At 43.3% G+C, this 13,175-nt stretch overlaps 2 protein-coding genes and 1 long non-coding RNA gene across 4 annotated transcripts; all 3 read right to left on the minus strand.

The window, feature by feature from the left end:
* Nucleotides 1-3,166: 3,166 nt before the first annotated feature.
* On the minus strand, nt 3,167-5,423 carry LOC124274565. Of its 2 annotated transcripts, XR_006897977.1 has the most exons (5): nt 5,289-5,423; nt 3,822-4,467; nt 3,672-3,711; nt 3,563-3,586; nt 3,167-3,402 (listed from the first exon to the last, which is right to left on the minus strand). It is a non-coding gene; the product is annotated as an uncharacterized LOC124274565 (long non-coding RNA). The 2 variants fall into 2 exon arrangements; XR_006897978.1 differs by lacking the exons at nt 3,563-3,586; nt 3,672-3,711.
* A 282-nt stretch (nt 5,424-5,705) lies between these two features.
* On the minus strand, nt 5,706-10,846 carry LOC124274612. The gene is made up of 3 exons (XM_046709977.1): nt 10,268-10,846; nt 9,795-9,878; nt 5,706-6,341 (listed from the first exon to the last, which is right to left on the minus strand). Exons 1-3 carry the CDS (start codon nt 10,814-10,816, stop codon nt 5,706-5,708), a joined length of 1,269 nt encoding a protein of 422 aa, XP_046565933.1. The 5' UTR covers nt 10,817-10,846.
* Nucleotides 7,739-9,009, minus strand: LOC124274564. The gene is made up of 2 exons (XM_046709931.1): nt 8,632-9,009; nt 7,739-8,021 (listed from the first exon to the last, which is right to left on the minus strand). Exons 1-2 carry the CDS (start codon nt 8,862-8,864, stop codon nt 7,823-7,825), a joined length of 432 nt encoding a protein of 143 aa, XP_046565887.1. The 5' UTR covers nt 8,865-9,009; the 3' UTR covers nt 7,739-7,822.
* Nucleotides 10,847-13,175: the final 2,329 nt, after the last annotated feature.

Consider the following 13,175-nt stretch of genomic DNA (forward strand, 5'->3'; position numbering starts at 1 on the left):
CACACGGGTGTAACAAATTTATCGTTATTGTATTGGATTGCATTGTACAAACGAAACTGTAATCGTTTATCGCCGTCTTAGCAATTAGCCTGTTAGGGGGATTTAACACTGGCTTTGGAAGTATTTGCACCTGTCGGACGGATCTCATAGTAATTCGGGCGGCCACGTGCAAGGACGGGGGGTCTTTTGGATCCTACCGAAAGTGTAAATTATAAAGTAACAGTGAAAAGTATTTGAATGAAACTTATCCGAATCGTGTTTTTTCCGATGGTTGGTAAATAGCTTTCTCTCCTCTGTATTTGAAAGTTTTCGACACGATCATTGACATTGCTGTAATGAGTAGAAAAGACCAAACTTCCTGTGCGGTTATTTATAACTGTATAAGGAATGGGAATATTCGTACAAGCAGAATTCTGACCATGTATGGACAATTCCGACAAAAACCTAAAAATACCTTATAAATTTTAAATACTTCTAGTATTACGTTGTAGGTAGCTACACTTTATAAGGTCAACGTAGGAGGATAAAATAACGGTAAAAATGACATGCATGGACGACGGATAAATCAGTGATGACAACAGAGGTACACATAAGGATAATTCTAGCGTGAGTTCAGTAAATACTGGACTGTGATTGGTTAACTAAAGTCATTCAGAGGAATATAATCATGTTTTATACCTCTGATTTTCCAACACAGTACGTTTATCTCCTAAGTATGCCCTGCTAAACCGCTAACATCTCACATTTCATTTATGAAGAGTAGATAATCTCCAGGACAATCAAAAGCAGCAAACTTCATATTCTTTATCTCTACACCGTTGAGATATCAATAGTAAAATACAATGAATCACCATTTCCTGGTTCTCATGGTCCTGACACCTCACCTCATTCGTGATGATATTGAAAAGACTGTGCGAAATATATTCGACAATCCAGAAATTGTATTAAACCAGACAATTTCACAAGAAAACGTTATCGTCCGTATTAACGAGTTTTCGCTGAATCTGTGTATGTTATTTTAAAGTAGAGACACGGGGTAACCTATCAAAGGGTGTTCTCCTCACCAACAGACAGAGATTATATATCTTCTCCATAATCTCACTGGGCGTATGTACATCACCCACATCGACACCCTCCAGAACATGTACATTCGGGTAGTGAATGGATCAATAAGGAAAACGTGCATAGCTCGTATTCCTTTCACAACAGTCATGGCCATATTGAACGCCCCCAGTCAGTCTAGGCTGTCAGCTATTGGCGACATATCTTACCCCACTTATAGTAACATTTGTTCTCCAATAATGAAGTGAAGCTGCTATACCACAAATATGTATTATCTCTTGTGCAAGAGTATTTTCCACACGACTTTGCAACACAATGTTTAGCGAATGTAAAGGAATGTTGTTAATCACATTAAGGATAATGTTATCGACGTGATAACCCAATCCAATGAAATTAGTATCTGATAAATATGCAAATAACGTCACTTAACAGGAAACATATTGGTTCTGTCCTCGAAGCATATTAATTTCCCTTCTGCCTGGCCTATCTACAATGCAAAAGTCCTAAATGAAGTAAGTCTAGATTTTCTCCCGAATTGAAGCTCCTATGTCATTGGGGCTCCTTTTCAATTTAAATGCTTATTTGTTTCTATCAGAATGATATATTTTCAGAGACTAAGCGTTAGTCTCAGCCGTGTACATCAATACGCGATGCCGTCCTTCTCAATAAAATACTGACCATATATTCCCATCATGTTTAGAAGAGGGTTCCCAATGAGCAGCCAAACTGTGGCTTCATGTCTATGATCCTTGTACATGATAGGACACAGCCTCGGATAACAATCACTATAACGTCATAGATAGCTACATTCCAATTCTTTTTCACAGCTTCTAGTAAACAGGTTTGGTGTAGACAAACCAATCATTGTAAACATTTTTAACGGTTCCACAATCAGGGTATTTCAAGATTCAAGATTCAATATTCAGTGTCTGTGTACATGTGTAAATAATTCGGTTAGGTTAATTCAATATCAACAGATAGAAGTACAATAAGACAAATGCATGAATACAATCCAATTGTCAGCAGAGTATTGCAACTGGTTTAAAATAATCATTGTAAACAATTCTTAACAGGGCATAAATTCCGCCGTTATAGTTTTACAAAATTACACAAAGTTAGAGACAAGCTACGATAACAGTGATAATACACTGTAAAATTATCTAACACCAAGAAAACAAAAACTCTTACAGTTGGGGAATACATATACTGAATGAGTGAATATCAGCATCATTTACCTTACCTGAAGCGTAAGTGCCTTCTGACAAGTGGTTGTCTCCCCTTTACTGTTAGTATATTTCCAAGATATACAAAACAAACGATTCAGACATGCATCTGCCAGTCATTGCTTTAACAGACTTGTTCTTTCGGGTTAAATGCACACACTATTGGCCAACTTACTCATTGCCTGACACCCAATCCCCATATTGGTCAGAACTTATGTTTCTTTGTTCAACGGCAATTCAGCTACACGGTGGCGGGTTGTAAATAATCGGGTCCGGACCACAGGCCCTCATGTCTTTGCGTGGATTAAAGATTTTGAAAATATACAAAAATATTGAGATGACCCCCGACTCGAAATACTTCATAGTACAATACATTATGACAAGGCTGGACACCTTAGGTGTACCCCACCCGCCTGCTTTGCCGATCGCTACGCTACCGTTGCATGCAATCGATTAAAACGTAATATGAACATAATCATGGGTGATTGGCCTATCGATCACCACTCATGACATCTACCAATTCTTTATTGTTATTTCTGCAAGTCGATTGAAACCCGATTTTGACGCTCAACTAAACGATCTTAACACAAATGGAAGATGGTATGTCCGCACAAAACGAGGGTGTGGTCGAAACAAGTCCCAACCCATCTGTAGTGGATCGTGAGGCTTCAGGTGGTTAAACAACTTTATCCTGTGAAATACACAACCAGTAATAGCTGATCTTTCCCAACCGTGGGTTAATTAATAAACACAGGACACACAATCTTATTTTTAGCCACCGACATTTATTCTCTCTCTCTCTCTCTCTCTCTCTCTCTCTCTCTCTCTCTCTCTCTCATTTATCTCTCTCTCTCTCATCCCCAAAGGTAAATGTACGAACATGATTTATAAATTCCTTTATTCATTTCTATACAAAAACAGGTATACATTGTATATATGTGGTGAGTATTTACATAGACACAAACAATATCATGAAATGAATACCAGAAAGATAGTACAAACACCCTTGTGGTGTTGAGGGACCTACGCAAGCACTTCGAGTTATTCTAGGTTGAATACAACCTCAAAATGTATCGCCTGTCTGGGTCATACAACTACTCAGGTGTTTGGTTCAGACCTGATGTCAACATGCCTCCATACAACTACTCGCCTGACCTGGATCATACAACTACTCTCAGTTGTCTGGACTTCAGACCTGCCTGATGTCAACTCAGCTATCTCGCCAACATATCTCTGCCTGCCCGGATCATACAAATACTCAGTTGTCTGGTTCAGACCTGACTGATGTCAACATATCTCGCCTGCCCGGACCATACAACTACTCCAGTTGGGTCTGGTGATCATCAAATATCCTGATCTGATGTTGTCAACCTGACTGATCTCAACCTGCCCGGATCATACAAATACTCAGCTGTCTGGTTCAGACCTGACTGATGTCAACATATCTCGCCTGCCCGGAACATTCACAACTACTCAGTTGTCTGGGTCGAACCTGCCTGCCCGGAACATACAACTACTCAGTTGTCTGGTTCAGACCTGACTGATGTCAACATATCTCGCCTGCCCGGATCATACAACTACTCAGTTGTCTGGTTCAGACCTGACTGATGTCAACATATCTCGCCTGCCTGGACCATACAACTACTCAGTTGTCTGGTTCAGACCTGACTGAATCATACAAACACTCAGTGGTGTGGTTCGGACACGACTGATGTCGGCATATTTTGCCTACCTGGGTGACACAACCGCTGACTTGTCTGGTTCAAACCTGACATATCTGGCATATCTCGATGTACAAGAACATACCATCCTTCATCTGCTCTTCTGGAACATTCTTGCATTATTGACCTGACTGAAAACAATTCCACAACATGACGGGGATTAAATATCTTTTTTAAAAAACAAAAGAAAAACGATAAAATGTGTACAAGCACAACATTCAACATGATTCACTGAATTGATTTGTTTGTTATTCAAGGAAATCGTGTTTTGGTAGCTATTTATCAGTCACATTTAGAGAAAGATATAACTGGAGACGACACACTTCATTGGGATGGTTGTAGAGTCATGTGGCAGTTCATGCGTTACTTCCTCACAGGAAACCTACTCAACGAGTCAGCCATGAAGAGGTTTTCTGCCATGCTGAAGAATAATCCCACCAAAAGCCGTGTTCCACGCGAATCTGTGAAAAGGCACACGAAAAGATGTTGTAAATACAACATAGAGGTGGTGACTATACATATGCATATATAATTCGGTTCAACGTGAGTTTGAATGAATGACAGATTGATTGATTGATTCAATTTGATTGTAGACTAAAGCCACAAACAGGTTGTAAATAAGCAGATCTGTACAAGACAAACCAGATGATGAAAGCATAAGCAACAAATACAGGACTTGACCACCATCCATTTACAGTCAATACACATTGCTAGGTTCACAACAGAGTTTATATACAGTACACACACCTCCAAAAGTTATCGTTTACCGACACAACATATCTCGCCTGCCTGGACCAGACAGGCACTCAGTTGCCTAGTCAGACCTGACTGATGTCAACATGTCTCGCCTGCCTGGATCAGACAGGCACTCAGTTGCCTGGTCAGATCTGACTGATGTCAACATATCTCGCCTGCCTGGATCAGACAGGCACTCAGTTGCCTAGTCAGACCTGACCGATGTCAACATGTACACACCTCCAATAGTTATCGTTTGCTGACCATCTTTATGATACTGCAGGAAGTTATTGACTTGAGACACTGTATATGAGGGCATCTCAGTATGGCATATCAAGGGTATTCGTGTGTATGTGCGTTGTGTACATGCGTGTTTGTGTGTATGTGTGTACGTGCGCACGTGGATGCCTGCGTGTAACTACAGAATATGACACATCTATGTTGAATTGCGTTGTTCAGACGACAAGTTGGACTAGAACAGACTAGTGAGTGAGTTAAAAGATAGAGAAAGAACATGTTTACTATTCACTATGAATTTGGAACGCACCTTGAGCTTCATATTCTCCACCATGGGTCAGACTCGTCTCTGGATGTGCCTCGTCTGTTTCTCTCCCTGCAACGCCATCTTGAACCCGATCCTCTCCATCAGGGACGAGGCTTGTTCCTTGAAGTGGCTTTTCTGTTTCTCTCCCTGTAACGCCATCTTTGAACCTGATGTTCATCGTCATAGGATCAGGATTGTTCTTTGGAACAGTCTGATCTGTTTCTGCCCCCTAACACCGCCATCTTGAACCTGATCCTCTCCATCATGGACGGGGCTTGTTTCTTGAAGTGGCATTCCTCTATTCCTCTCCCTGTAACGCCATCTTGAACCTGATCCTCTCCATCATAGACGGGGCTTGTTCCTTGAAGTGGCTCTTCTGTTTCTCTCCCTGTAACGCCATCTTGAACCTGATCCTCTCCATCATAGACGGGGCTTGTTCCTTGAAGTGGCTCTTCTGTTTCTCTCCTGTACCGCCATCTTGAACCTGATCCTCTCCATCATAGACGGGGCTTGTTCCTTGAAGGGCTCTTCTGTTTCTCTCCCTGTAACGCCATCTTGAACCTGATCCTCTCCATCATAGACGGGGCTTGTTCCTTGGAGAGTGGCTCTTCTGTTTCTCTCCTGTAACGCCATCTTGAACCTGATCCTCTCCATCATAGACGGGGCTTGTTCCTTGAAGTGGCTCTTCTGTTTCTCTCCCTGTACCGCCATCTTGAACCTGATCCTCTCCATCATAGACGGGGCTTGTTCCTTGAAGTGGCTCTTCTGTTTCTCTCCCTGTAACGCCATCTTGAACCTGATCCTCTCCATCATAGACGGGGCTTGTTCCTTGAAGTGGCTCTTCTGTTTCTCTCCTGTAACGCCATCTTGAACCTGATCCTCTCCATCAGGGACGAGGCTTGTTCCTTGAAGTGGCTCTTCTGTTTCTCTCCCTGTACCGCCATCTAGACCTTGAACCTGATGTTCATCATAATCAGTCAGGGGGCATCCGTGAGTAGATGATCGTCTCTCCATCTGCTGAAGAACCTCCTTGAGACAGCCGGTTAACCATGACATCTAGTGTTAAATGTAAAGAAGAGTGACTGGAGTGAGTGAGTGGGTTAAACTTTACGCCGCACTCAGCAATATTCCAGCTATATGGAGGTGGTCTGTAAATAATCGAGTCTGGACCAGACAATCCAGTGATCAACAACATGAGCATCGTTCTGCACAATCGGGAACCGATGACATGTGAACCAAGTCAGCGAGCCTGACCACCCGATCCCGTTAGTTGCCTCTTACGACAAGCATGGGTTACTGAAGATCAATATTCTAACCCGGACCTGCAGGGTCAAATGTAAAGAAGAGGCATTTGCATCTTTGGCGTTTTGTAACCCTATATTACAAGATGTAGGAACATGCCTGCAGGAAGTTATTGACTTGAGACACTGTATATGAGGGCATCTCTCTAGTATGGCATATCAATGAGTATTCGTGTGTATGTGCGTTGTGTACGTGCGTGTTTGTGTGTAATGTGTGTGTACGTGCGCATGTGGATGCCTGCGTGTAACTACAGAATATGACACATCTATGTTGAATTGCGTTGTTCAGACGACAAGTTTGACGAGAACAGACTAGTGTAGTGAGTTAAAAGATAGATAAAGACAAATTCATTATGAATTTGGAACGCACCTGAGCTTCATATTCTCTACCATGGACCAGGTTCGTCTCTGGATGTGCCTCAAATCTGTTTCTCTCCCTGTAACGCCATCTTGAACCTGATCCTCTCCATCATCAGGGACGGGCTTGTTCCTTGAAGTGGCTCTTCCTGTTTCTCTCCCTGTAAGCCATCTTGAGACCTGATCCTCTCCATCATAGACGGGGCTTGTTCCTTGAAGTGGCTCTTCTTCTGTTTCCTGTACCGCCATCTTAGACCTGATCCTCCATCATGAGACGGGGCTTGTTCCCTTGAAGTGGGCTCTTCTGTTTCTCTCCTGTACCGCCATCTTGAACCTCGATCCTCTCTCCATCTTAGACGGGGCTTGTTGTTCCTTGAAGTGGCTCTTCTGTTTCTTCCCTGTAACCTGCATCTTGAACCCTGATCCTCTCCATCATCATAGACGGGGCTTGTTCCTTGAAGTGGCTCTTCTGTTTCTCTCCCTGTACTCGCCATCTTGGGCCTGATCCTCTCCATCATAGACAGGGCTTTGTTCGCGTGGCTCTTCTGTTTCTCTCCACCAACGCCATCTTGAACCTGATCCCCTCTCCATCATGGAGCGGGGCTTGTTCTGGCAGAAGTAGCTCTTCTGATACCTCTCCCTGTAACGCCATCGCAGACCTGATCCTCTCCATCATGGGCAGGGCTTGTTCCTTTGAAGTAGAAATGCTTCTGTTCTCTTTCCCTGTACCGCCATCTTGAACCTGATCCTCTCCATCATAGACAGGGCTTGTTCCTTGAAGTGCTCTTCTGTTTCTCTCCCTGTAACGCCATCTTGAACCTGATCCTCTCCATCATAGACGGGGGCTTGTTCCTTGAAGTGGCTCTTCTGTTTCTCTCCCTAACGCCATCTTGAACCCTGATCCTCTCCATCAGGGACGAGGCTTGTTCCTTGAAGTGGCTCTTCTGTTTCTCTCCCTGTACCGCCATCTAGACCTTGAACCTGATGTTCATAATCAGTCAGGGCATCCGTGAGTAGATGATCGTCTCTCCATCTGCTGAAGAACCTCCTTGAGGACAGCCGGTTAACCATGACATCTGAGTGTTAAATGTAAAGAAGTGACTGAGTGAGTGAGTGGGTTAAGCTTTACGCCGCACTCAGCAATATTCCAGCTTATATGGAGGTGGTCTGTAAATAATCGAGTCTGGACCAGACAATCCAGTGATCAACAACATGAGGCATCGTTCTGCACAATCGGGAACCGATGACATGTGAACCAAGTCAGCGAGCCTGACCACCCGATCCCGTTAGTTGCCTCTTACGACAAGCATGGGTTACTGAAGATCAATATTCTAACCCGGACCTGCACGGGTCAAATGTAAAGAAGAGGCATTTGCATCTTTGGCGTTTGTAACCTATATTACAAGATGTAGGAACATGCCTGCAGGAAGTTATTGACTTGAGACACTGTATATGAGGGCATCTCTCGGTATGGCATATCAATGGTATTCGTGTGTATGTGCGTTGTGTACGTGCGTGTTTGTGTGTATGTGTGTACGTGCGCATGTGGATGCCTGCGTGTAACTACAGAATATGACACATCTATGTTGAATTGCGTTGTTCAGACGACAAGTTTGACGAGAACAGACTAGTGAGTGAGTTAAAAGATAGATAAAGACAAATTCATTATGAATTTGGAACGCACCTTATGAGCTTCATATTCTCCACCATGGACCAGGTTCGTCTCTGGATGTGCCTCGTCTGTTTCTCTCCCTGTAACGCCATCTTGATCCCGATCCTCTCCATCAGGGACGAGGCTTGTTCCTTGAAGTGGCTCTTCTGTTTCTCTCCCTGTAACGCCATCTTGAACCTGATCCTCTCCATCATAGACGGGGCTTGTTCCTTGAAGTGGCTCTTCTGTTTCTCTCCCCTGTACCGCCATCTAGACCTTGAACTTGATGTTCATCGTCACGGATCAGGATTGTCTTTGGAACTGTCTGATCTGTTTCTGCCGACGTAACACAATCTTGAACCTGATCCTCTCCATCATGGACGAGGCTTGTTTCTTGAAGCATCTCCTCTATTCCTCTCCTGTAACGACACCTTGACCTTGAACCCGACGTTCATAATCAGTCAGGGGCATGTATTAAAACGCGTTACATCTGAGAAGCGCTAGGAATAGATTTGCACCAGAGAATACTCAACATCTGGGCGAAAAGGCAAAAGAGTGGGTACAGAATATTGGTATCAACTGCCCCTAGGCTAATTGCCCCTCGGACAAGGTGATCCCCATGGAGTGGATTCCAAGTCAGAGAGGGAATGAAAAGTTAGCTTTAGAGGGATTCTTGTATGTCCACCAGAAAGAGTTACAAGGTGGAGTTAACTCTTATGAATGTGTGAAGAGGAGACAGTCAGTGTAAGAAGCAGAAGTGGCTAAAGTGAGAAATGCCATTAAATGTAACTTTCTCAAAAATGAGGTCTAAGTGAATTTTCATGATTTATATGTTGTGTTGTATAACTTAGTGCTGTAAATTAAAAATTTAAAACTATTACTTTCAGTTTGTGTGTTTTTTGTTTTGATAGGGGGCAGTTGTCCGGGGGGCAATAAACCCAGGAGGCAGTTGTGTGTGTGTGTGGGCGCAATGGACGGGGGCAGATATCCAGGGGCAGTTGTCGGGGGCAGTTGTCCGGGGGGCAGTTAGCCTAGACCCAGAATATTACATGAATGGATCGCCGAACATTAGCGATGATAACAGGTGCTCGTGAAAGGGGTAAACATTCCCTGCTCTAGCGGGAGCACCCACCCAAGAAACATGGTGTTCATTGCCTATCGTATTTAAGAATGACATCAACGAAGAAAAGGCACACTCACCTTCATCCTGTGGGATGATCGGATTATGTACAGAGGCTGGGGGATCATTGTCTTCAGCTTGCTGGCCTCCATTTTGGTTGGTTTCTGAATCGCAGTAACAAGATTCAATGAAACCCGTTGGTTCAGACGATTCTGGATTTAGTGATGTTGTTATTTAGTTGAAGAATCGGTTTCTGGAATATTGAATTGTAGTGTGCCCCTGAGCACAGCGCCATCCAGAGTAAGGTTTAGAGTTCGGTGATGTAGATTATAGAAATTGGCGAAAGCCTGGATATCAAAGGGAGGCAACTCATGAAAGGTTCGCGTTGTAGTTTCGCTTTAGCAATGGCAGTTACATTGAGACAACATACGCATGTCAGTCATTTTTATGTAACTCTGGAAAGTATTTCATTGTGGGAGAATGGTAAAAACCTAAGACATGTGAATATTTTCTGAAAACTAAAGTCGAAATTGAGACCAAAGTTTGAACTCACCTTCCACAGGGTATTTCCTTGATTCGTTGCATGCATGCTGACGTTAGCTATTGGTCTGTGTTTAGTGAACACTCTTCTCAACTTTTGCCATGATGCCTCGTCATTCTCCCAGTCATCAGAAAACTCCAGAGGTGCTTGTGTGGTCAGCTCTACAGGCACTCGTAAATTCTGGTTCAGTCCGAAACATAACGGAAGTAACCGATGAGAAATGCCCCTCTCCAGAAGCTCCTTAAATGTGGCCTGTTGTGTATATCGATTCCAACTATCCAGTATAAACCCTGGGGTAAGGACGACGATGATGTACTCGGACGCTTCAACCACCCGGAATAGTTCCTGGAATACATTCAAACCCGGCAAGCAATCCCGGTCATAATAGTACGAAGCACGGAGCCCGATAGATGCCAGTGTAGTTGTGATCTTTTTAACAACTTTTAAAGACTTTTCAATGTCATCTGGGGGATCGGAATCGTAATTGTATAAGATACAAAAATGATATTCTTTCCCGGGCGACACAGGGATACTTTCAACCGCGTCCCCTCCCGTCGCCATATTGTATCTAATATTAGTCACTTGCGTTTCCTGAGGACTCAATTGTAAGTGGGTCAAAACTAGCAGTCACGCATGGTGGTGTTGACAATTTTCGAGAAGTGTTGTTATGTGCTTTAATTATTGATGTGATCATTTTAAGGTCACTTACTGCAGAACTAACATTTTCTGGTGAATTTCTTTCTGAAAATTGGTAGTCTCGCGCCACATGTGAAGAAATGAGCTATATATAAATTTTATGACGTCATGGTAAATCCCATCCATGACAAAACGAAATAAGGAAGTCAATGATAATGACAGCGTGGTACATGTTTTAAATCGTTGCATAGGCCAAACAAACACTGCGGGTCAGAAAATCGCTTGAAAACCACACCATCACCTTCATTCTAGGGAACCAGTCTGATATAGACAGCTGTCAACAATGTTTGTTTGCACCGGAAACACACTGTTAAAATGTAGGGTATAGTCATTAAAATGGTCTCACAACTCTTCACTTTCTATATCTTTAATAATATAAATAGTTTAACAGGGACATCTGACATTTGCAATACCCGTTGAATGCAGGTGCCCGACGATTCGGTTAGATGATTGTCCAAAGCGCCCAGCTGTCCTGAACGTCGTTAGCCATGAACAAGTTAAAATCGGAAATATTGCGTGGATCCGCCTGTATTCTGCCAATCACAGTGATCAAACCTCACACCTGTATCCAGACTCCCCAAACGATTGTTCTGACTAACGTTTACGGCATAGTCTGTTGTGCCTATGACCCGTGAAGATCCGGGGTAGAATAGGTCTTCAGCAACCCATGCTTGCCACAAAAGGCAACTATGCTTGTCGTAAGAGGCAACTAACGGGATCGGGTGGTCAGGCTTGCTGACTTGGTTGACACATGTCATCCGTTCCCAATTGCGCAGATCGATGCTCGTGCAGCTGATCACTGGATTGTCTGGTCCAGACTCGATTATTTACATACCGCCGCCATATAGCTGGAATATTGCTGCGTGCGGCGTAAAACTAAACTCACTCACTCACTGTTGTGCCTGTCCCGGGAGTCCGAAGTGATTCATCCGAAAACAACGATTGCCCAACCACGGTGGGTTCGGCGTTGCCGCTTTTGACACCAACGACGTGTTACAGTGATGTGACGGTCCGTCGTGGACGTCGGGCATGCAGGGTCCATGACGTCGGGCATGCAGGGTCCATCTGTGCAGCTGTTTTCAGAATCGTCTGTCCACTCACCTTTTCACCTTAAACTCTGTGAAGCTAATCTCTGAGAGGCACTTTGACTTTGGTTGACCAGATCGACGTCTGTGGTCAATGTTATTGTTTGTCGATATCGCGACTGAAACCTGCTAATTATTGAATGTGAAACGATACGAGCTGGAGCCAAAATGCTCTGTCATGTTCCAACTTCAAACATGCCAATACACGAAGCCTGACCCCGTTTAATTGAGTTTAAAACAATATCAGAAACAGTTTCTGCTCTATATTACTGAAATGTTCAGAACACACTGACGCGTTTCACTGTAAGTTTCGAATTTATCCCGACCATGCTGAGACGCATATCATGAAAAACGCCTGCACGAAATTGGTGAGTGTGAGTGAGTGTGTTCAGTTGTACGCAGCTTTTAGTAATATTCCAGCAAATATCACGGCGGGGAACACAAGAAATGGGCTTCACGCATTGAACCCATGTGGGGTATCGAACCGGGTTTTCGGCTTTACGAGCGAACACCTCAACCATTTGGCTACACCACAGGAAATTGGTAAGTTTGTGTGATAATACGTTGTGAAGTGAGTAATCTTAATCATGATCTTACTTTTTCTGAATAGTATACTTCCGGGGTGTGCGGTTTCACCATCCCCGAAAACGTACGGTGCAGTAGTGACGCTTGTCCAGTATTGTCACCAATGGAGTGTTCCCTTTACTACCTCACGTTAGCCAAGTTACACATGTTCAGTGCATGGTGTTACTGAACAGAGTAACTGTTGAAAATGGCTATGGTTTGTGTCATGATAGATGCAACAAAAGCACAAATTTGACAAATACGTCTCTAAATCTGAAAATATACATCCGCAACAATATCTGACAAGTTATAGGTTCAATTTAAGCAAGCCTCAAAATTCGATAGTTAATTATTCATTTCAGCAATACATAAATTTCAGATCGACTATATCGACATCTTATAGAGCGAAAATTATATGTCCACGACTGTGACCTTGACGTAAGCGGGATAACTCTTATTTATCATATTAAGTTCAAGGTAGAACGTACACACGTTGACGATTGTTGCGATGACACTTTGACAAAATATTTTGCCTGTAAGTGTTTTGATATAAATTATTCTGTTATCCACACTGA

The sequence above is a fragment of the Haliotis rubra genome, unplaced genomic scaffold (genome assembly GCF_003918875.1).
Source record: "Haliotis rubra isolate DU_JTF1 unplaced genomic scaffold, ASM391887v1 Scf192, whole genome shotgun sequence".
NCBI lineage: Eukaryota > Metazoa > Mollusca > Gastropoda > Lepetellida > Haliotidae > Haliotis > Haliotis rubra.

Coding starts and splice junctions, on each gene's coding strand:
- LOC124274612 (XM_046709977.1), bottom strand. CDS start 10,816: ATGGCGACGGGAGGGGACGCGGTTGAAAGTATCCCTGTGTCGCCCGGG. Junction 9,879..10,267: donor AAGGAAATACCCTGTGGAAG/GTGAGTTCAAAC, acceptor ACTGCGATTCAG/AAACCAACCAAAATGGAGGC. Junction 6,342..9,794: donor GATCATCCCACAGGATGAAG/GTGAGTGTGCCT, acceptor ATTTAACACTAG/ATGTCATGGTTAACCGGCTG.
- LOC124274564 (XM_046709931.1), bottom strand. CDS start 8,864: ATGGCGGTACAGGGGAGAGAAACAGAAGAGCCACTTCAAGGAACAAGC. Junction 8,022..8,631: donor GGTGGAGAATATGAAGCTCA/TAAGGTGCGTTC, acceptor CATTTAACACTC/AGATGTCATGGTTAACCGGC.